Genomic DNA, 23,266 nt, shown 5'->3' on the forward strand with positions numbered 1-23,266 from the left:
TAGAAAGGGCCTCCTGGACCACTCGTTCTAAAATAGATCCCCTTTGTTTTATTCTCTCTCATAATGACCCTCTTGGTTTCCTGCACAGCATCTATCATCATGCATTATTATGCATGTATCTGTGAATTTACTTGTTTAATGTCTGAATCCCTAACTGGACTTAAGTTCCACAGAGGGATAGCCCAATACCTACATACCATCATACACCCAGTGCCTTACAGAATGCCTAGCACTTAATAGGCACTCAATGAATATTCAGCGAATGCATGGATACTATGTTTAAATGCTGGCTTAAAACAACAGGTGAAGAATCCTTACTTTATCAAAATTAGGACCAGCTTTAACTACAGACCAGTTGGAGATCCAGGCTAAAGGGAGAACATCTGGAATTCAAGAGTCATAAACCATCTGGAAGGGGAAGAGGACATTTTTCCCAAGTACAGGCAGATAAATCTCAAGCTTCAGGATCAGTTTTAAGGGTCAGATATTTTAAGGGCCAGTTCTTCATTTAAGGACAAAAGACCAGAGGATAAAGGCAGCTGAGAAATTGAAATTAGCCTAGACCTAGAGAATGATCTGGGAGGTCTTACTCAGAAATAATACTCAGAGTCTCTGAGTATCTCACCACATATTGAATCTATGCCAACCTAAATTTACCTGAAGTGTCTGTGTCTTTGTTTGATATCCCCAAGATAGGGTTGGAGCTATATAGTTTCTTTTCTTTTTTTTTTTTTTAAGAAAGAAAATTGGGTGTTTCATAAGCTAAGCTCTTCAAACCAAACTGGCTAGCTATTCAAGTCCGTCACTTCTTTGCTTTGGGCTATTTTATTTCCCCTGTTTTATACTACAATTTCCTCCGAAATGTTTAAATTCTCTTTTGACTCACATTAGAGGAAAGAGTATATTTCCCAATCATATTTTAGCCATCGAAGGTGAGAAATCTGTTCACTTCCAAGATCAGGTGTGGTGTCAATGAAAGCAGGTGAGCACAAGTCTATTGACAGGGAAGTAGAGTAAAAACTCAGAAGAAATGGGTTAGATTCAGCTATAAGCCTTCTTATATAGGCGATACCATAAATCATGTTTTCTCAGTGCTCTTTGTCCCTCCCTCTAACACCAGTATAATACCAAATAGCTGTTGGGTCCTTGATGATTGACCAAGTGGATCGAATTTATAAAAAGTGTATCACAATGCTTTATATACTTTTAGTTGTAAATAAGGATTTCTAAGATAATCAGTTTGCCACAGTTTCAGGAGTTTTTCAGTTTTGTTTTCATTACAATATAGCAAAAAAAAAATAAGCAACAGACTTTTATTGCTAATAATACTTGGCAAAAATGGTAATGTGTCAATACTCTGCTTGTTTCGTTAAATCAACACATTTGTTTCACAATATGCTTTGCTGTGACTATTTTCAAAGAAAATACATCTGAGGTTAGACTGCTAGGAATTTTAAATAACACACTTGCATGACAGCATCTTAGGATGGGTAGAAAGTGCCAAATATCGTATTATTATTCCTGTCTGTTAAACAGAAACCCCTCCCCCCTCCTTACTCCCTTCCAATATTACCATTGTAGAGCCTAGCACAGTACAAGGCCTAGAGGTGATTGGTCTGATACGCAGGGCCCCAGCAAGGCCCTGTATAGGAACAATAATGTTAATTTTTTCCCAGAGTGGTTATATAAGGGGAAACTACACAATTGTGGAAGCGGTGTACTTATTCTAAAAAACAAGTATAAAGAAACTTACTCTTTTTCATGTTTCTCAAAATTTTCAAGCTCTACAAAAATGAAAAGGGACACGTTAGTCTTCTCTTGTTTTCCTGTGAAATCCAAAATACTTTAATCAAGTAGAAATACAGACGGCAGTCAAAAGGATTAATTTCCTTAAAAATAGCCTTCAAAACACACAAAATTATTTTTCCACCTTGTTATTTGAATTCAGTGCAAAGCCTCCACTTGATTTTGTCTTGCCATTTTTCCCACCTCCATAAGAATCCCCCTATGTATTTTGAAAGAATGTTCTCAAAATATCAGAGGAAAAAGATGGGAGTTTCCACTTCTCTTCTTTATTAGGACCATTCCAGAATCCTCAATGGCTTCTGAAGATAGCTGTGATACACAGCCATTCCCATTGTAGCCGAGAACTTTTGCTAAACGTATCCCCAACTAAATTTACTAAGGTCCACTCCATACTGTTACCATACCACTTCCTTCTCCCTCCACTCAGAAAACCCACTCAGCCTCCTTGAGGGTGAAGTCTCTAACTTATCTATTCCAGGAACCTACCCAGATTTCTTCTTTTCTTCACATTGCCTCAGCGTGTTTATTTTAATCTGTTCCATGGTATTTCGTTCTTTTTATATTTTCATGTTGTTTCTCAGATAGGCATTCTATTCCAATAGATTACCTGTAGTCTTTTCAATGGCAGGTAGATATCCTTTATGATATTTCTGTTTTCCCAATACATAATGAAACTGTATTCTTCTATATAATACATATTTAATACATTATTTTTTGGACAATGTCTGTTTAAATTTTTGAAAATAAGTCATTTATTTATGATTCAAAATATGGTAGTAAAAAATGCTCCCATCTTTGTTCTCCATCCACCCAGTTTCTAACACTCCCCCCACAGATAAACATTATTGTTAGTTCCTTATGTACCTTTCCAGAGTCTCTTATGAACACATATTACAAATAGAGACCATATTTTCTACCTTTTAAAGAAAAGTTAATAAATTATATATAAATACACTGACAGAGTCCTCATTCTTTTTTTTTAGCTATATAGTATTTCATTATATGCATATACTTTGATTTATAATTTATTTAATCAGTTCCCCTAATGATTATCAGTCTTGTCTTTCCAAATCAGCTGCTCTTATAAATAATCTAGTTTCCCTCTTGATTCTGGCAGCAGGGGAAAGGTGGAGGGTATGAACACCATCAGAAATGGAAAGCCTCTGGGGCGCCTGGGTGGCTCAGTCAGTTAAGCGGCCGACTTCAGCTCAGGTCACGATCTCGCGGTCCGTGAGTTCAAGCCCCGCGTCAGGCTCTGTGCTGACCGCTCAGAGCCTGGAGCCTGTTTCGGATTCTGTGTCTCCCTCTCTCTCTGACCCTCCCCCGTTCATGCTCTGTCTCTCTCTGTCTCAAAAATAAATAAACGTTAAAAAAAAATTAAAAAAAAAAAAGAAATGGAAAGCCTCTGGCATGTTTCTTAAAACTCCCATCTTCTTTACCTTAGTCCTTGTGAAACTTTTTCCAGGAGTCTTCAATGTCTGCTTTGAAGATGTTGAATTTTCCATGGTGTTAGGACAGCTAGTAGAATAAGTCCGTATAGACTGAGCCTGCATACCTTAAAAAAAAATGCTTTGTTACATAGCTTTTTAAGCCTTTGGGATATGTATAGGTATATATTCGGTAATTCTTAGCTTTGCTTTTTTATGCATTATTTTTACAATACATTTTGGGTTTTTTTTAAATGTATTATTTTTCTCTTGTTTAACCATTCTTTATGCCTTTTCAGTTTAGGTCCTATTTTATTGTTAATCTGTTAGAAGTCTCATTTTTATAGCTTTTTTGAGAGGAATGTACTTCCACTTACAATCTTCGTCAGCAAGAAGGAAGGACTCCAGGGTTCTTTCAGGGAGTGGAGGTGGGGGAGGAGAAGACCGATCTTGATGTAGATCTGTGATAAGAGAATACAAACAAAACAAAACAAATCCATCAATCAAAAGTTATAAGTCAAAATCCCTTTTTGGTGTTGTATAACTTTTCCAACTTTTCAATATTAACCCACAACAAGCAAATAAAAAATGACCAAACAATAACTGGAACCTCAAGAATTTTGTTCTTCTAGTTTTTTAGCCAAGGAGACTATGATTCATGAAAAACTTTTAGCTCACGTAGAAAAGAATTTTTCCAGGGGCACCTGGGTGGTTCAACTGGTTAAGCATCCAACTTAGGCTTAGGTCATGATCTCATGGTTCATGAGTTTGAGCCATGCATCAGGTTCTCTGCTGTCAGCACAGAGCCCTCTTCAGATACTCTGTCCCCCACCCCCACCGCCTTCCCCTCCCTCCACCTTCTGCCCTCCCCCTTCCCCTTTCCCTCCCCCCCTTTCTTCCCCTCCCCCATGCTGTCTCTCTCTCTCTCAAAAATAATAAACATTTTTTAAAAAGGCGGGGGGGGGGGGGAGAGAACAGTATTCTTCCAAAGAAATTGAACTTAAAATTAATCAAGCTTCTAGTTCTAACTACCATTTTACATAGAATCCTGGGGATAGAGTAGCATGCTATATAAAACCATGAGAATACAAACAGGGAAATCTGGAATATCCGCAGTCTCTGACAAATGACCCATGCTCTTCTACAAATAAATGGCATGAGAAAATATAAAAAGGAAGGAAAACTGTTACAGATTTTAAAAGACTTAACAAATCTATAAACCAAATGCAGTGTGTAGTCTTTGAATCCATATTCAAATAAACCAACTGTAAAAAAACATTTTTGAGACAATTTGAGAAAATTGAATAAAATCTGGATACTAGATTAATATTAAGGAATTATTGTTCATTTCATTGGTGTGATAATGCTATTATGGGATGTTTAAAATGTGTTTGAGATTTTCCATGATGTAAAGAATTTTATTTTATTTTTTTTTTTTTAACGTTTATTTTTGAGACAGAGACAGAGCATGAACGGGGGAGGGTCAGAGAGAGGGAGACACAGAATCTGAAACAGGCTCCAGGCTCTGAGCTGTCAGCACAGAGCCCGACGCCGGGCTCGAACCCACGGACCGCGAGATCATGACCTGAGCCGAAGTCGGCCGCTCAACCGACTGAGCCACCCAGGCGCCCCAGAATTTTAAATAATAGAGCTATTTTCCCACACAGTGAGGCTTAAAGATACAAATGGTGTATAATATCATACAGTACTGAGTATAATTATAGTAATGTCTTTTGAAAATGAAAATGTGGTTCAATGCTAGAGTTTTACCTGTCTCTAGTCTTTGGGTTCTTTAGCCTTAGGATTTGTCTCTAAATCAAGTTCTCTTGTTTATTTCTTATACGCTGGATGATATGCAAAATAAAGTACACTGCTTATTTCCAGCTCCTAGTGCAATCACTGGCATATAGTAGGCACTTAATAAATATTTGATAACTACCCTGAAGTCGCTTATCATCTTCCAGCTTGCCATTAGGGAATACACTGAGAACTAAAACTAACTTTCAGTGAATGATACCCTGCCAAATATCTTCCTAAAATACCATTTTCATCTTATTTCTACCCTGATGAAGAACCTACAATGCTTATTACTTGTCGCATTAAACTGAAATTCTTTTGCCTAGCTCTATGTGTGTATGATACAATACACATAACAAAATTTGCCACTAATGACAGTGCATTTACAGTGCTATGCAATCATTACCACTACCTATTTCCAGACCACTTTCATCACCCTAAAAAGAAACTCTGTACCCATTTAGCAGTCACTCCCCATTCTTCCTGGATTAGATTGGCTACCATGAATCGGCTTTCTCTCTGTATAGGTTTCCTTGACTTGGATATTTCATCTGTCTAACTTTAAAATCCTTCAAAACTGGGGGATGCCTGGGTGGCTCAGTCGGTTAAACATCCAACTTCGGCTCAGGTCATGATCTCACAGTTTGTGGGTTCGAGCCCTACATCAGGCTCTGTGCCGACAGATCAGAGCCTGGAGCCTATTTCAGATTCTGTGTCTCCCTCTCTCTCTGACCCTCCCCTGTTCATGCTCTATCTCTCTCTGTCTTAAAAATAAATAAACATTTAAAAAAATCCTTCAGAATTGGAATGCCTGGGTGGCTCAGTCGGTTGAGCAGCTGACTATGGCTCAGGTCATGATCTCAAGGCTGGTGAGCCCACATCAGGCTCTGTGCAGACAGCTCAGAGCCTGGAGCCTGCTTCGGATTCTGTGTGTTCCTCTCTCTCTGCCCCTCCCCTGCTCGCACTCTGTCTCTCTCTCTCTCTCTCTCTCTCTCTCTCAAAAATAAATAAACATTAAAAAAAATTAATTAAAAAATTCCTTCAGAATTAAATAAATAAAATCCTTTACAATCTTTCCACATTTTATCCATCCAAATTTATTTCCATATTTCCCAAATAGATCCTCTAGTGCAATTAAATTAACCTACTCACCATTTCTCTATGCTCATAATGCTTATTGCTACCTTTGAAATCAATGTTATCCCAATCCCTGCTCCTGGAATGTTACCCTGATCCCCTCCTTTTTCCTCTAACCATATTCTTAAGTTTCTTTTTTCTACTCAGTGACGCCTTTCCTAACCACTCCAGTGATACCTCCCCTTTTTCCAGACTCCTGGTGATTATAATCAGTGCCACACAGATTATCAGTTAATGGTTCCAAGTTATCAATTTTGTCTACCCAATTTGCATATAAACATTAAACAGTACCCTTTCTTATATATCCTGCCCATTCTAACACTGTATAAAGCATACTGAACTTACTTAGGAATTGCTTATTTAGTAATTATCTAATAAAAATGATAATAGGTAACATTTAATGAGAGCTTACTATTTGACAACCACTGTATTAAAAGCTCTTTCTGCATTATCTCACTTAACTGTTACAAAAATCCTCTAAGAAATGAGTCCTTTTATCCTCATTTTATAAATGAGAAAAATCAATAAAGAAGTATATAATTTAACCAAGGTTATGCATCTTGATAACTACTGGTAGGCTAAGGATTTGAACTAAAGCCTCTCCGACTCCAAAGCCCGTGCTCATTAATCTCAATGTTAAACAACCTATGCATATTTAAATAATATGTTCATATGAATAAATATGTTAAGGGCAACTACCACCTCTTATAATGTATATAAACTACCTATCAATGCCCAATAAATGTTAGCTGTGGATGTTGTTATTCTATGTATGAAACAAGTGAAGCTCAAAAAAGTACTGGAAAAGCACAGCAAGTTAAAGATCTAAAGAATCACATTTCTAACAATGGTAAAACCTATAAAACAGAAATGCTGCAAAGCTTTAAGAGATTCTATCTGAAAGAGGTTTTGTTTTTTTTCTGAGGAATATATATGAAAGAACAGAATTCTAAAACCCTGTGTTTACCTTGCCCTTGACAAAACAAAACTCCTAGCCCAGGAAAATCAGAAATAAATCAATAAATAGTGGTAGCTATTATGGGAACTATGTCATCTCCTGAGGTGAATTACTCTAAACTTAATGAGTCATTCCTATAGTATAAATTCTTAGGGCTAAATGTCATCTAAAGCCAAGGGAAATTTTTTTACCTGACTGGGAACTCCGCAGTTTTACACTCTAAAAAAAAGAAAGAAAGGAAAAGTGAAAGAAGGATAGGTACACAAATTTACAAACTCAAAGCCATAAAAGACATTTTTGAAATCATATTTCATATACCTCCAGAGACAGTTACGAAATGTTGATCCTATTTTACAAATTTATAAATGCACTCACTGAATTATGAAAAGGCATCCTTAACTCTTACAGTGCTCTATTTTCTTCTTGTAAATTTCTTTGTTCTTTTTCTTTTTTTCAAAGCAAGCTTACGAATTTTTTAAAAATGTTTTATTATTTTTCAAACCTCAGGTATAATTAACATACAGAGTTATATTAGTCTCAGGTGCACAATATAATGATTCAACAGTTTATACATTACTCAGTGCTCATCAAGATAAGTATACTCTTAATTCCCTTCACTGATTTCACCCATCTCCCCTCTTTCCTCCCCTCTGGCAGCCACCAGTTTGTTCTCCATAGTTATGAGTCTGTTTTTCTGTTTGTCTCTTTTTTCCTTGTTTGTTTTGCTTCTTAAAGTCCGTATATAAGTGAAATCATGTGTCTTTCTCTGTCTTATTTCACTGAGCACAATACCCTCTTTTTTGTCACAAATGGCAAGATCTCATTCTTTTTTATAGCTAAATAATATTCCTGTGTGTGTGTGTGTGTGTGTGTGTGTGTGTGTGTGTGGAAACAACACTTGGGTTGTTTCCATATCTTGGCTATTGTAAATAATGCTACAGTAAACATATGGGTGCATATATCTTTTTGAATTAGCATTTTCATATTCTTTGAGTAAATACCCAGTAGTGGAATTACTAGATCATATGGAAATTCTATTTTTAACTTTTTGAGGAGCCTCCATATTGTCTTCCACAGTGGCTGCACCAGTTTGCATTTCCACCAGCAGTGCACGAGGGTTCCTTTTTTTCTATATCCTCACTAATACTTGTTTCTTGTGTTTTTTATTTTAGCCAGTCTGACTAGTGTGAGGTGATAGCTCATTGTGATTTTGATTTGCATTTCCCTGCTGGTTAGTGATGTTGGGCATCTTTTCATGTGTCTGTTGGCCATCTCTATGTTTCTTTGGGAAAATGTCTATTCATGTCTTCTGCCCATTTTTAAATTAGATTATTTGAGGTTTTTTTGGTGTTGAGTTGTGTAAGTTTTTTATATATTTTGGATATTAACCCCTGATCGAATATATCGTTTGCAAGTATCCCCTTCCAAACCTTACAGTGATTTTTATATGTCACAGTAATTGGTCTTAAACTGATCCTTTTTTTAAATTTATTTCCTTCCTATTCAGCACATTTCCCAGGAAATTTAACGGGAGGTAAATTGTTGAAATTGAAACTACTTCATGACATTAGAAAAGGAGTGATTGTTTTGGCTCTAGGAGTTGTTAAGATAAAGACTATTACATGTGGGCAGATTATTAACAATAATAATTACTAATAAATTCAAAGTGTAATTAAAAAGATAGAGAATATTTGCCTGCCAGCATTGCAGTTGTAGGCACTTTGAAATGTTTGTTTAGTTAATTACTTCTCTGATCTCTGAAATTTTAAGGTAGTTGGTTCATAGAATATATAAATGCACAACAGATTACTGAAGTGTAGGTTTTTCTTCCAGAAGTGGGGAGCATTATTCCAAAAACTTTATCTTAAGTAATATGGACGTGTCATTCAAAAAATTATTCTCTACACTATGATATCACAGCTAACATAATACAGCCTACCAAATGACTACTAGGAACAAGCTACCTACTTATGAAACATTTATTTTTGCTTTAACTGTCCTTCGGGAACCAGCTCAAATATTTCCTCTTTCACTAAGTCATCCTTAGTCACTTCCAACCTGTAAGTTTCCTAAGGGCAATAATTGTGTCTTTTTTTTTAATGCTAACTTGTTTATTTGTGGGGGTGGGCAGAGACAGAGGGAGAGAGAATCCCAAATAGGCTCCGTGCTGTCAGCATGGATCCCAACACGGGGCTCAAACTAACCCGTGAGATCATGGCTTGAGCTGAAATCAAGAGTTGGACACTTAACTGAGCCACCCAGGCGCCCCAATAATTGTGTCTCATACATCTTTTTATTCCCACATCCTCTAGCATGTTGCTTTACAAGTAGTACTGCTTAGTGCTTACTGAGTGGATAGGTGCTAAAAATACAGGAAGTAGGACTACAGTCTGTTGAATCCAAATGAGTAGGAAAAAAAAAAAAGTTATCGACCTTAGTTGGTCTAAGTCTCACAGAGTCACCAGATTTCTTTGACTCAGATGTTCCACTGCATTCTAATGATGTTCCAATTATTACCTTCACAGCTGAAGATAAGGATTTGGGAACAGTCTGTGGAAATTCTCCTGAAAGAAAGTAAATATGGTCCAATTCTTAGGAGTGTTGTCATTCTTTTAGAAAGCAAATGTTACTTAGCAATAGCACACAGACCATCAACAGGACCTGAGAAGTAATCTAGTTAATCCACACTTTATTTTACACTTAACTCAACCGTACTCACCGGCTTCCTCCACCACAATAAAAGATTCAGGTGTCCGTTCCGGAAGTGGAGGGGGAATGTCATCATCTATCCTTGGAGAAGTTGCTATCCAAAATGTCAGAAATATAATCATAATTTTTAATTAGAAAAATCCAAAGGAAATTCTTACGTTCTAATCACAATGTAAATTCCATCAAACATCGCTACAACAGTTGAGCTGGTATGTGTTTACTCAAGGAGATAGCAAGATAAATTCTTCCATTTTATTTAAGTTGCAAACCCAGGAGGTTTTGCTGTTGCTTAAAAATTTACAATTTTTTTAAAAGCCCAAAAATGTTTTGATTGAGTCACTGAGTACCAGTCAAGAAAATATAAAACGTTATATTGATTCATGAAGTTTTGAATTGTTTTCTATACAACCCTTTTGTTTTACATAGAATATACAATAAAGGATGATACAGCACTTTGAAACATGCCAAGGATTCAGTGACAGAGTAGGTAGAGTTATAAATGTGTTAGTATCCGTTCTTTATTCTACAATAAAGAATAATGATGTTTTTTTCCTTTTTACAAAACGATGGTGTAACAGCGTTTTCTATTTTTCTGTAGAAAAATTCAGAATTTGTATAGAAAAATTCAAATGCTATTACAAGAAACTGCCACCAGGTGGCACACATGTCAACGCCACTACAATCCCTAAAGCTAAGATTTGTTTTTACTGATGGTACTCAGAGAAGTCTAAGATATTGTGGGTATCTAAAAAAAAAAAAAAAATCCTTTAAATTATAAAACAAGATCAAAGTATATAAAATAATCAGAGAAGGAACTAAATCCAGATAAAACATTTTTGTTACAAAGCTACATATACCATATACACACATCTATTAAGAAACTATATAATAAATAATGTTATAGGAAAAAAAGCTTTCTCTACTTCCTATTCACATAAAATGTTATTTATAAATTTCTGATAATATACCTGTAGAGTCACACTTGCTCTTTTCTTCACATTCTTTCATATCAAGCTATTCTAGTCATCTCTAACAGGATATTTACTTCTACTTTCAAACCACTCAATAAAACAAAAATAATATGAATTTGCAAAAATCTAGAATTAAAAAAGTGAGAAAGTATGAACGTAAAGGTGTATATAAGATTAAAGGCCTACACAGGATACTAACTACACATTCTCATCTACTAAGTTATTACACAAGAACAGCAAGAAATCAGGTCCTCCTCTTCCAACTCCTACGTAAGAGAATTCAGTTCTTAGCTATCTGTTTAACTCAGTGTAGCCACATGATTGTGCAAAAAATATCCCAAGTGGGGGCACCTGGCTGGCTCAGTCAGTGAAACATGCGACTCTTAATCTTGGGGTTGTGCTTTCAAGCCCCATGTTGGGTGTAGAGATTACTTAAAAAAAAATAAAATCTTTTTTAAAAAAATGAAAACGTTTGGGGTGCCTGGGTGTCCGATTCTTGGTTTCAGCTCAGGTCATGACCATACAGTTTGTGAGTTTGAGCCCCGTAATAGAGTCCACGCTGTCAGTGCCGAACCTGCTTGGGATTCTCTGTCTCTGTCTCTGTCTCTCTCTCTCTCTTTGCCCCACCCAACTTGCACTCTCTCTAAAAACAAATAAATATACTTAAAAAAAAAAAAAAAAGAGGGGCGCCTGGGTGGCTCAGTCAGTTAAGCGACCGACTTCGGCTCAGGTCATGATCTTGCAGTTTGTGAGTTCGAGCCCCGCGTCGGGCTCTGTGCTGACAGCTCAGAACCTGGAGCCTGCTTCAGATTCTATGTCTCCCCCTCTCTCTGCCCCTCACCTGCTCACTCTCTGTGTCTGTCTCTCAAAATTTTTTTTTAAAAAGAAAGACAGAAAAAGAAAAAGTGTAATAAGAATCCCCAGTGACCATGTGGTGCTGTTGATCAAATCCTTTCTGCTGTTCCTTTGCAAGTTGTTTCTGCATATTAAGGGTAAATTGTGGACCTCTCACACACATTTCAAGAAATAAGGATTGCCTTCTTTACAGGCACTCTGACTGGCATAGATCCGACTGCCTCCTCTGCTGCCTGTTTCATCAACCATTACTTGTTTGTTATTGCCTTTTTTTAACTTACCGCATCATTAAAACACTTCTGGAACTTACTTCTTTGAGGAGGAGAAGAAGCAGAGACAGATGAGGGGAGGGGTGTGCAGGGATGAGAAGAAACCAAATCTTCTATAGAAACAAAGTGAAATCTAAAATGTTATACACACTTTTAGAAATACTTTACCGACTACTGCTGTCTCTTGGTCCAGGGGTGGAGGGTGACCAGTTGGAGAACTCAGTGCTAAAGAATCTTGTGAATTGTAGCAAGAGAAGAGGGTTGTGGAGGACGTGGGCAGTGGAGAACGAGGTAAAGCGGTTCCATCTGGCCTCTCAGGTAAATCAAGAGACATCTTAGAACCAGTGCTACTTGGCGACAACGATGAAAAAAAAGGATCTTCCAAGGACATGTAAGAATGCACCTTAACAGCACTAGAGTCCTGCTGCTTTGCATTAGAGGCATTGCCCGTTTGGCGCCGAGAGTCAGCTGGCAGTGAATAATTCAGTTCTGCTGAAGAAACGTGCATCGCTTTTTGAGCCCGCCCAAGAGGAGAGTTGTGCAGTTGAGGTTCCAAACACAAAACATTCTCCTTGATATCCAGCTCCTTGGTGTCTCTTTGCTGCATCAGTTCAAAGGAAGTTGATTTGGTCCGCGTTATCGGCCCCTTTGAGTTGAAATATCCCCCTGCTACATTTGCAGGTTTGGAATTAAACAAAACGGGGCTCCAGTCTAGACTCTGATGTTTCTGAAGAGGCTCCCCAACTATTGGAAATGCCTTTGGCTCCCATTTCATGGTTGTGTCCGCATTTTTGTTACAACCACAATTTAGCTCCAAAATGTCAAAAGAACTGCTCTGTTCAGCAGGGTGTAAAACTAACCCTTCCTTTTCACTTATTTCAGGAGTCCTGAGGCCAAGGGAAGAAGCGTCTGCACTTTTCAGCCTTATCCTTTGTTTATTCTGTTGCTTCACCATTTTTGCTTCTTCTATGCCACTGAAACAAAAAGAAAGCAATGATGGTACTGCAGCACCCCAAAGAGGCCTCTTCCCAGCATCACAATGAGTTCTAAGCATGAGATTTGCACTCCCCCAAACAATTAGATAACGCTGAGGTGTATAAAATTGTACTCACCTTTTTGGTAAATTAGAATAAGACTCTGCTTCTAGGGTGGGATTTTGCTCAAGAACTGAATACTTGGCTTGAATCTTCAAGAAAAATAAGACATTGGTTGTTGGTGAAGAAATGGCAATGAGATATTTTATTTTTTTAAGTTTTATTTATTTTTGAGAGAGTGAGCATGTGAGTGGGGGAGGGGCAGACAGAGAGGGGGACCGAGGATCCGAAGAGGGCTCTGCACGGACAGCAGCGAGCCCTATATGGGGTTCAAACTCACCAACCCATCAGGCTCAAATTCATGAACCGCAAGATCATGACCTGAGCTGAAGACAGACGTTTAACCGACAGAGCCACCCAGGCACCTCAGCAATGAGGTTTTTTGTTTTTTTTTTTTAATTTTTTTTTTAACGTTTATTTATTTTTGAGACAGAGAGAGACAGAGCATGAATGGGGGAGGGTCAGAGAGAGAGGGAGACACAGAATCTGAAACAGGCTCCAGGCTCTGAGTTGTCAGCACACAGCCCAACGCGGGGCTCTAACTCACGGACTGCGAGATCATGACCTGAGCCGAAGTCGGACACCCAACCGACTGAGCCACCCAGGCGCCCCGCAATGAGGTATTTTAAATTCATAAAGTTGAGAAGTTAGTTTTCAGAAAGCATAAAGTATTTAAATAATTCACATAAGAGATTTCCAAAATATTGAGTTTCTAAAATATTGAAACTAACAAGAACTTGTTCACATACTGAGGTCAAAGGGATCCAAAAAAAAGGGAATAATAGTGTTATAGAAACTAGAAAGGGCTGGGGCGCCTGGGTGGCGCAGTCGGTTAAGCGTCCGACTTCAGCCAGGTCACGATCTCGCGGTCTGTGAGTTCGAGCCCCGCGTCAGGCTCTGGGCTGATGGCTCGGAGCCTGGAGCCTGTTTCTGATTCTGTGTCTCCCTCTCTCTCTGCCCCTCCCCCGTTCATGCTCTGTCTCTCTCTGTCCCAAAAATAAATAAAAAAAAAAAAAAAAAAAAAAAGAAACTAGAAAGGGTTTCTTATAGCATCAAATATGGGAGTTTTAAAATGTCTTTGGGAGTAATTTCACTCTCAAGAACACCCTATCTTCAGAAATTACATCATCTTAACTCTTAATGTTAATAAGTGCTCATTAGGCCCTCAGACTTATTTTTACCTCTTTCTTCCTTACTATTCTCCAGCTATACTGGTTTTCTTGCCATTCTTTAAGTGTACCAAACTTGTTTCCAATTCAAGGCTTTTCCACTTACTATTCCCTCTAATTGAAATACTCTTGGCTCCAGATTTTGCATGTCTGGCTCTTTCTAAGTAATGATTCTCTACTTAAATGTCACCTGCATAAGAAAGTCTTCTCTGACCACTCAACCCCAAATCATACTCCCACACACTCGTCATCCTCTTTCGATCTTTTTTTCTTCATAGCCATTATCACATTATGAAATGTGTCACACAGAATCTTAGATACCATCAATTTGTGAAATATATCCTGATTTTAGAGATGTTTAAATAGATTTTTAAATGTCATTGGCAATCGTCAGATTCCACCTGTTATGGGCTTAATTATGACTCTCAAAAAGAGATGTCGAAGTCCAACGCCTGATATCTGTGAATGTGATCTTATTTGGAAATAGAGTCTTTGCAGATATTATTAGTCAAGATGGATTAGGGTGAGCCCTATCATAATGACTTGTGCCCTTATAAAAACATATAACAGAGACTCAGAGACGTACAGGGAGAATGTCATGTGATGATGGAGACAGAGACTGGAGCAATGTACCCACAAGCCAATGGATGCCACAGACTGCTGGCAAACTCCAGAAACTAAAAAGAAACAAGGAAGGCTCTCTAGAGCTATGAGAGAAAGCAAGGCCTTGCTGACACCTTGATTTTGGACTTCCTGCCTCCAGAACCATGAGAAAATAAATTTGTTTTAAGCCCTCCTCAGTTTGTGATACTTGTTACAGCAAGCCTAGTAAACTGATAAGAGACATTAATACCCCACTTTCAATAATGGATACATCAGACAGAGGATCAATAAGGAAATAGAGGGCAGACGTGAATAACACCATAAGTCAATTAGATCTAACAGCACATATATAATAGTCCACCTAACAACATTCATATTCTTCCCAAATTTATATGGAACACTGTCCAGAATATACCATATGGTAGGCCACAAAACAAGTCTTAATATGTTTTAAAAGATTGCCATCATACAAAGTAACTTTCCAATTATAATGGATTGAAACTAGAAATTAATAGCAGAAGGAAAACTGGAAAATTCACAAATGTCTATAAATTAAACAACTAATGGGTCAAAGAAGAAATTACAACAGAAATTAGAAAATGCTTAGAAATGAATGAAAACACAGCATACCAAAATGTATGAGATACAGTGAAAGTGATATTCAGAGGGAATTTACAGCTATAGACACCCATTCTTAAAAAGAAGAAAGATCTTGAGGTACTTGGGTGCCTCAGTCAGTTAAGTGTCTGACTCTTGATTTCTGCTCAGGTCATGTAGGATCTCACAGTTGTGAAATCGAGCCCCACATTGGGCTCTGTGCTGGGTGTGGATCCTACTTAAGATTCTCTCTCTCCCTCTGCCCTTCCCTCTTTCAAAAAAGGAGAAGAAGGAGGAGGAGGAGGAGGGGAAGGAGAAAGACCTCAAGTCAATAACTTCATACCTAAGGAACTAGAAAAAAAACAAACTAAACCCAAAGATAGCAGAAGGAAAGAAATATTAAAGATTAGAGCAGAGATAAATGAAATAGAGACTAAGAGAAAAAGAAATAGAGACTAAGAAAACAGTGGATAAAATCAACAAAACCAAAAATTGATCCTTTGACAAGATCAATAAGAGGGACAAACCTTAGTTAGACTAAGGAAAAAAGAGGGAAGACTCAAATTACTAAAATCTCAAATTACAGAAATATAACTAGATACATTCTACCAATTTTACACAAATAAAAAATATCACAAGACAATAGTATGAACAATTGTACACTGACAAATTGTATAACCTAGATGAAATGGACAAAGTCCTTGAAACACATGATCAACCAAAACTGACTCCAGAAGAAATAGAAACATCTAAATAGACCTACAACTGGTAAGTAGATTGAATCAGTAATCAATCAAAAGACCTTCTGACAAAGAAAAGTCCAAGACCAGATGGTTTCATTATTGAATGCCACCAAACATTTAATGAAGAATTAATGCAAACTCCTCCAGAAAACTGAATAGGTGAGAACACTTGCTAAGTCATTCTATGAGGCTAGCATTTACCTAGCCTTTGGCTCATACCAAAGCCACACAAAGATACTACAAGAAAAAGAAAACTACAGATCAATATCTTTTATTATTATTGATGCAAAGTCCTCAACCAAATACTAGCAAACTGAATTCAGCATCATATTAAAAGGATTATATAGCATGACCAAGTGGGATTTAGTCCCAGAATGCAAGGATTGTTCAACATACAAAAATCAACCCAGATAATACACCAAATTAATAAAATAAAGGGGAAAACCCCCATCTGATCACGTCAGTTGGTGCAGAAGAAAAGCATTTGACAAAATTCATTATAAAAACACTCAACAATCTAAGAATAATAGAGAGTGTCCTCAACATGATAAAGACCATATATGAAAAACCCACAGCTAACATTATATTCAATGGTGAAAAACTAAAAGCTTTTCCCTAAGATGAGGAATAAGACAAGGATGCCAATTTTTACCACTTCTATTCACCTTAGTACTTAAAATTCTAGCCAGAACAATTAGGCAAGAGAAAAACAAAAGGTGCCAAAACTAGAAAGGAGGAAGTAACATTATTTTCATTTGCAGATGATATGATCTCATATGTTGAAAGATTCCACACATGCACACAGAAACGTAGAAATAATAAATTCAGTAAGGTTGAATCATCACACCCAAACCAGTTGCCTTTCTATACACTAGTAATAAACAATCTGAAAAGAAAATTCAGAACACAGTTCTGATTATATTAGCATCATAAAAGGCTTAGGAATAAATTTAATCAAGGAGATGAAAGACTTGTATACTAAAAACTACAAAACATTGCTGACAGAAACTAAATAAGACATAAATAAATGAAAGACATCCCTTGTTCATAGGAAGACATAATAATGCTATAATAATAATATTACCCAAGGTGAGCTACAGATTCCATTAGATTCCTATAAAAATCCCAATGGTGTTTTGCAAAAAATAGAAAAATCCAGGCGAAAATTCATATGGAATCTCAAGGGACCCTGAATCGCCAAACCAATCTTGAAAAGGAGGAGCAAATTCGGAGGACGCCTATTTCCTGATTTCAGAATATACCACAGGAGCACCTGGCTGGCTCAGTCAGTAGAGTATGTAACTCTTCATCTTGGGGTCATGAGTTCAAGCCCCACGTTGAGCATTGAGCTTACTTTTTTTAAATGTACTATAAAGACGGGCGCCTGGGTGGCTCAGTATGTTGAGCACCCAACTTCAGCTCAGGTCATGATCTCATGGTTTGTGGGTTCGAGGTCCCCATCGAGCTCAGTGTTGATAGCTCAGAGCCTGGAGCCTGCTTCGGATTCTGTGTCTCCCTCTCTATCTGCCCCTCCCCCCTTGCACTGTCTCTCTCTGTCTCAAAAATAAATAAAAATGTTAAAAAAAATTTTTTAATATACTACAAAGGTACAGTAATAAAGCAGCATGGTACTGGCATAGAACAGTCATAAAGACCAATGGAATAAAATAGAAAGCATAGCAATAAATTCACATATGTGGGAAACTGGTTTTTGGTGAGGGTGCCAAGACCATTCAATGGAGAAAAGACTCTATTCAACAAATGGCTCTGGGACAACTGGATATCCACATGCAAAAGAATGAAGTTTTTAAACATTTTTTAATTAATTTTTTCATGTTTATTTTTGAGAGAGAGAGAAAGAGAGACAGAGCGTGAGTGGGGGAGGGGCGGAGAGAGATGGAAACACAGAATTTGAAGCAGGCTCCAGGCTCAGAGCTGTCAACACAGAGCCCAACGCAGGGCTCGAATCCACAAACCATGAGATCATGACCTGAGCTGATGTCGATGCTTAACTGATTGAGCCACCCAGGCACCCCTAAACATTTTTTTAACATTTATTTATTTTTGAGAGACAGATTGTGAGTGGGGGAGGGACAGAGAGAGAGGGAGACACAGAATCCAAAGCAGGCTCCAGGCTCTGAGCTGTCAGCGCAGATCCCAATGTGGGGCTCAAACCCATGAACCGTGAGATCGTGATCTGAACCCAAGTCGGACACTTAACTGACTGAGCCACCCAAGTGCCCCCAAAAGAATGAAGTTTGACTCTTACCTTACAACATATATAAAAATTAACTCAGAATGGATCAAATACTTGAACATAAGAACTAAAACTATAAAACTCTTAGAAGAAAACACAGAAAGCTTCGTGACATTGGATTTGGTAACGATTTCTGGACATGACACCAAAGGTACTAGCAGTAATAATAAATAGAAAGATTGAACTTTATGAAAAGATTAAGAACATTTATGCATCAAAGTACATAATCAACGATGTAAAAGGGCAGCACACAGAATGAGAGACAATATTTGCAAGTCACATATCTGGCATGGGATTAATATCCAGAATATATAGAGAACTCCTAAAACTCAACAGCAACAAAAACCCAATTCAAAAGTTGGCAAAGGACTTGACAGACATTTTTCCAAAGACAGTATACAAATGGCCAGTGAGCACATGAAGCAATATTCAGCATCGCTAATCAGGAAAATTCAAACCAGAACAACAATGAGATATTACTTTATACCCATTAGAATGGCTACCATAAACAAAATAACAAGTATTGGTGAGGATGTGGAGAAATTGGAACCCTTGGACATTGCTGGTGGGAATGTAAAATGGTGCACTGCTGTAAAAATTAGTATGGCAGTACCTCAAAAAATTAAACTAGAATTATATGAAAAAACTAAATTAGAATTATATGATCCAGCATTTCCATTTCTGCATATATACCCCAAAGAACTGAAAACAGGGCACAAAACGATCTGTATACACTCATACTTTTAGCAGTGTTATTTACAATAGCCAAAAGGTGGAAGTAAACCACCTGTTCACCAAAGGAATGAAAGTCTGATGCATGCTAAAAAAAAAATAGATGAACCTTAAGAACATGCCACATGAAATAAGCCAGATATAAAAGAATACACAATTCCACTTATCTGATGTACCTAGAATAAGCAAGTTTATAGAAACAAAAAGTAGAATAGAAGTTGCTAGCGGTTGGGGTAGGGACCATGGAGAGTTTCTGTTTAGGATGATGAAAAACTTCTGGCAATAAATAGGAGTGATGGTCACACACATAGGGAGGATACTTAAAGCCACTGCATTGTACGCTTGAAAATGGTTAAAATGGTAATTTTTTCCATAGTGATAAAATGATATATCTTACCACAATAGAAAATATGAATGGGGAAAGTGTTTCCTTCTCTTCTATTTTCTGGTACAGATTGTGTAAAATTGGTGGTAATTCTTCCCTAAACATTTGGTAGAATACTCAAGTGAAATTATGTGGGCCTGGAGATTTCTTTTTTGGGAGTTTTAAAATTATGACTTCAGGTTCCTTAACTGTGATGGGGCTATTCAAATGATCTATTTCATGTTGAGTAGGCTGTGATAGTTTGGTTTTTCTTTTTGAGGAAGTAATCCATTTTGTCTAAGTGGTCAGGTTCATTTGTATTTATTATCCTTTATTATCCTTCTGATGTCTGCAGAGCCTGTAGGCCTATCCCATTTCACTCCTGATATTGGTCATTTTTATTTTCTTCTTAAAAAAAAAAATCAGCCATCATAGAGGTTTGTCAATTTTATTGATCATTTCAGCTCTTTTCTCCACTATTTTTCTGTTTTCACTTCATCAATTTCCACTCATTATTTCTTTCCTTCTGTTTTCTTCGGGGTTTTTTTTTTTACTCTTCCCACCCCCTCCCCTTTAGATTCTTAAAGTGGGAAGTCAGATTATTGATTTGAGACTTTTACTGTCTTCAAATGTTTGTATTCAGAGTGCTATAAACTTCCCTCTTAATACTGCTGTAGCTCTGTCCCACAAATTTCAATATGTTGTATTTTCATTTTTATTCAGTTTAATGTGTTTTTTTTTAATTTCCCCTGAAACTTCCTCTTTCACTCAATGGATAATTTAGAAAAATGTAGTCTAGTTTATAAGTGTTTGAATCGTCTCCTGTTATCTTTCTGTTAATTGACTTCTAGTTTGATTCCACTATGGACAGAGAATACATTCTGTATGATTTCAACTCTTTTAAATGTTTGAGCTTGTTTTATGGCCCAGAATATGATTGATCTTGGTATATGTTCCATCAGCACTTGAAAAAAGTGTGTATTCTTGTGTTGTTGATTCAAGTGCTCTATCGATTATCAATTTGATCCTGTTGATTGATGGCGTTGTTAAGTTATCCTGTATTCTTGCTGATTTTCTATTGAGTTTTTCTATCAATTCTTAAGAGAAGGGTACTGTAGTCTTCTACTATTGTCAGACTTGTCTATTTCTCCTTTCAGTTCTGTCAATTTTTGCTTCACAAATTTTGTAGCTCTGTTTGGTCCATACACACTTAGGATTGCTATGTATGTATGACTTATTGGTGGATTGATTTTTTTACCATTATATATTGTCCCTTCCTGCCTGTGATAATTTTCTTGCTCTGAAGTCTACTTTATCTGGTATTAATATAGTTACTCTACTGATTTCCTTCATTCCTGTTTATATGAATACATGATGTATCTTTTTTTCCAGTCTTTAAACCAACCTGTATATTTGCAGCATGTTTCTTATAGACACATATAGTCGTTATGTTTTCAATACACTCTGCCAATCTGTCTCTCTCTCCTTTTTTTTTTTTTTAAAGAGAGAGAGAGAGTGCACAAGCAGGGAAGAGGGGCACGGGGGGGGGGGGGGGGAGAGAGAGAGAGAGAGAGAGAGAGAGAGAGAAGGGAAGAGAGAGAATCCTAAGCAGGCTCCATGCTCAGCACGGAGTCCGACACCAGGCTTGATCCCATGACCCTGGGATCATGACCTGAGCTGAAATCAAGAGTCAGATGCTCAATCAACTGAGCCACCCAGGCACCCCCCAATCTTTCTCTTAATTGGTATACCATTTACATTTAGCATAATTATTGACATGTTAGGGCTTAAGTCCGCCATTTTATTTCTTGTTTTCTGTTCTGTTTTTCATTTCTCTTTTCTTTTTCCTGCATTTTTTAGAATTTCGTTTTGATTTACCTATAGTGTTTTTTTAAGGTATGTCTTTGTATAGCTTCTGTAGTGGTGGCTCTAGGTTTTAAATTATATACACATAACCTATCACAGACTACAGGTGTTATCATTTCACTAGTTCAAGTACAGAAACCTCACCTCCCTTTACGTCTGTAACCTTTCCCTGTTTATATTGGCTTAAATACTTCCTCTAATACATTTGGAACCACATAAGACTGTATAATTTTTGCATCAATCATCCAACAATTTAGAAAGCTCAAGAAGAGAAATAAAACCTATTACATCTACTCATGATTTTGCATATCATGTCCTTCCTTCTTTCATCATTTCCTTTCTGTTTAGAAAACTTCCTTTGCCATTTTTTTTTTTTATATGCAAGGTCTCCCAGACAAATTCTCTTAGTTTTTTGGTGGTTGTTGTTTGTTTGTTTATTTTTCCATCTGAGAATGTCTTGATTTCTTCTTAATTCCTGAGGGGTATTTTCACTGGGTGTGAGTTTCTGAGTTGCCAATTATTTTCCTTCTGCACTGGAGAGATATATGTCACTTCCATCTGGCCTCCATGGTTTCTGATGACAAATTTGCTATCATTATAATTGTTTTCCCCCTATAGTGAAGATCATTTTTCTCTGGCTGCTTCATAGAAGTTTCCTTTTTAGCTTTCAGCAGCTTCGTTATGATGCATCTTTTGTTGTTGTTGTTGCTTTGATAGGGAGAGAGAGTATGAGTAGGGGAGAGGGGCAGAGGGAGAGAAAGAGAGAATCCCAAGCAGGCTCTGTACTCAGTGCAGAGCCCAGCACGGGACTTGATCCCATGACACTTGAGATCATGACCTGAGCTGAAATCAAGAGTCAGACGCTCAACCAACTGAGCCACCCAGGCAGCCCAAATGTGATGAGTCTTTAAGTTCTTTTTTTGCCTTGACTTTTTTCCCCTCTCCTTCTTGAACTCTGCTGACACAAGTGCTAGTTTTTTTGGTATAGTCCCTTAATTCCCTAAGGCTCTGTTTGTTCTCTTTTCCAGTCTATTTTATTTCTGATGTTGAGACTGGGAAATTCCTATTGTTCTATTTTCTAGTTCATTAGTTCTTTTTTTCTGTAGGTACCCTGAATTCTGCTTTTGAGCCTATCTACTAAGCTATTTTGTTTCAGTTACTACCTTTTTCAGTTCTAAAATTCCCATTTGGTTCCTCTTTATATCTTATGTTTCTTTGCTGAACGCTTTTATTAATTCTTTGCTGAAACTTTCCTTTTTTTTTTCAAAAATTTTTAATGTTTATTATTTTTTTTAATGTTTGTTTTTGAGAGAGAGAGAGCGAGCAAACAGGGGAGGGACAGAGAGAGGGAGACACAGAATCTGAAGCAGGCTCCAGCCTCCTTGCTGTCAGCACAGAGCCCAATGTGGGGCTTGACCACACAGTGAGATCATGACCTGAGCCAAAGTCAGACGCTTAACCAAAAGGTCACCGAGGTGCCGCAAGATTTTCCATTTTTAAAATCTTTTCAAGCATGTTTGTAATTGCTCATTGAAGCATTTTTACAGTGGCTGCTCTAAAATCTTTGTCAGATAATTCTAACATCTCTATCATCTCAGTATTGTCATCTATTGATTGTCTTTCATTCATTTGGTTTGAGGTCTTCCTAGATTCTTGGTATGACATGTAATTTTCAATCGAACCCTAGACATTTTTGTATCGTTATGAGGCTCTGGATCTTAGTTAAGCATCTTTTAACTGGGTTCTTCTATTTTTAACTCCATTCTGACAGGGGAAAGGAAAGGTGCTTCCTCATTACTGCCTTGTTATTGCCACATAGAATCGACCTCCCCTAGTTTGCTCGCTGAGCCTCTGTTGACACCCAAGCAGAGACACATCAGGAGAGGCTCCCCATGTGGTCTCCACTGACACT

At 37.4% G+C, this 23,266-nt stretch overlaps 1 protein-coding gene across 4 annotated transcripts in view; it reads right to left on the bottom strand.

The window, feature by feature from the left end:
• PTPN22 (protein tyrosine phosphatase non-receptor type 22) overlaps nucleotides 1–23,266 on the bottom strand; it is a 59,040-nt gene that overhangs the window by 10,020 nt on the left and 25,754 nt on the right. For 2 of the 4 annotated variants that reach the window (XM_042953482.1, XM_042953481.1), the window contains 8 exons: nucleotides 13,042–13,115; nucleotides 12,098–12,903; nucleotides 9,845–9,928; nucleotides 9,559–9,689; nucleotides 7,317–7,344; nucleotides 3,611–3,694; nucleotides 3,246–3,361; nucleotides 1,754–1,784 (listed from right to left, as the gene is read on the bottom strand). In XM_042953482.1, coding sequence (XP_042809416.1) covers nucleotides 1,754–1,784; nucleotides 3,246–3,361; nucleotides 3,611–3,694; nucleotides 7,317–7,344; nucleotides 9,559–9,689; nucleotides 9,845–9,928; nucleotides 12,098–12,903; nucleotides 13,042–13,115 — 1,354 coding nt within the window. Of the gene's footprint in view, nucleotides 1–1,753; nucleotides 1,785–1,855; nucleotides 2,421–3,245; nucleotides 3,362–3,610; nucleotides 3,695–7,316; nucleotides 7,345–9,558; nucleotides 9,690–9,844; nucleotides 9,929–12,097; nucleotides 12,904–13,041; nucleotides 13,116–23,266 lie in introns of those variants that run through there. The other 2 variants (XM_042953483.1, XM_042953484.1) reach the window with 2 other exon arrangements.

This window comes from Panthera leo, chromosome C1, assembly GCF_018350215.1.
Source record: "Panthera leo isolate Ple1 chromosome C1, P.leo_Ple1_pat1.1, whole genome shotgun sequence".
NCBI classification, from domain to species: Eukaryota; Metazoa; Chordata; class Mammalia; order Carnivora; family Felidae; genus Panthera; species Panthera leo.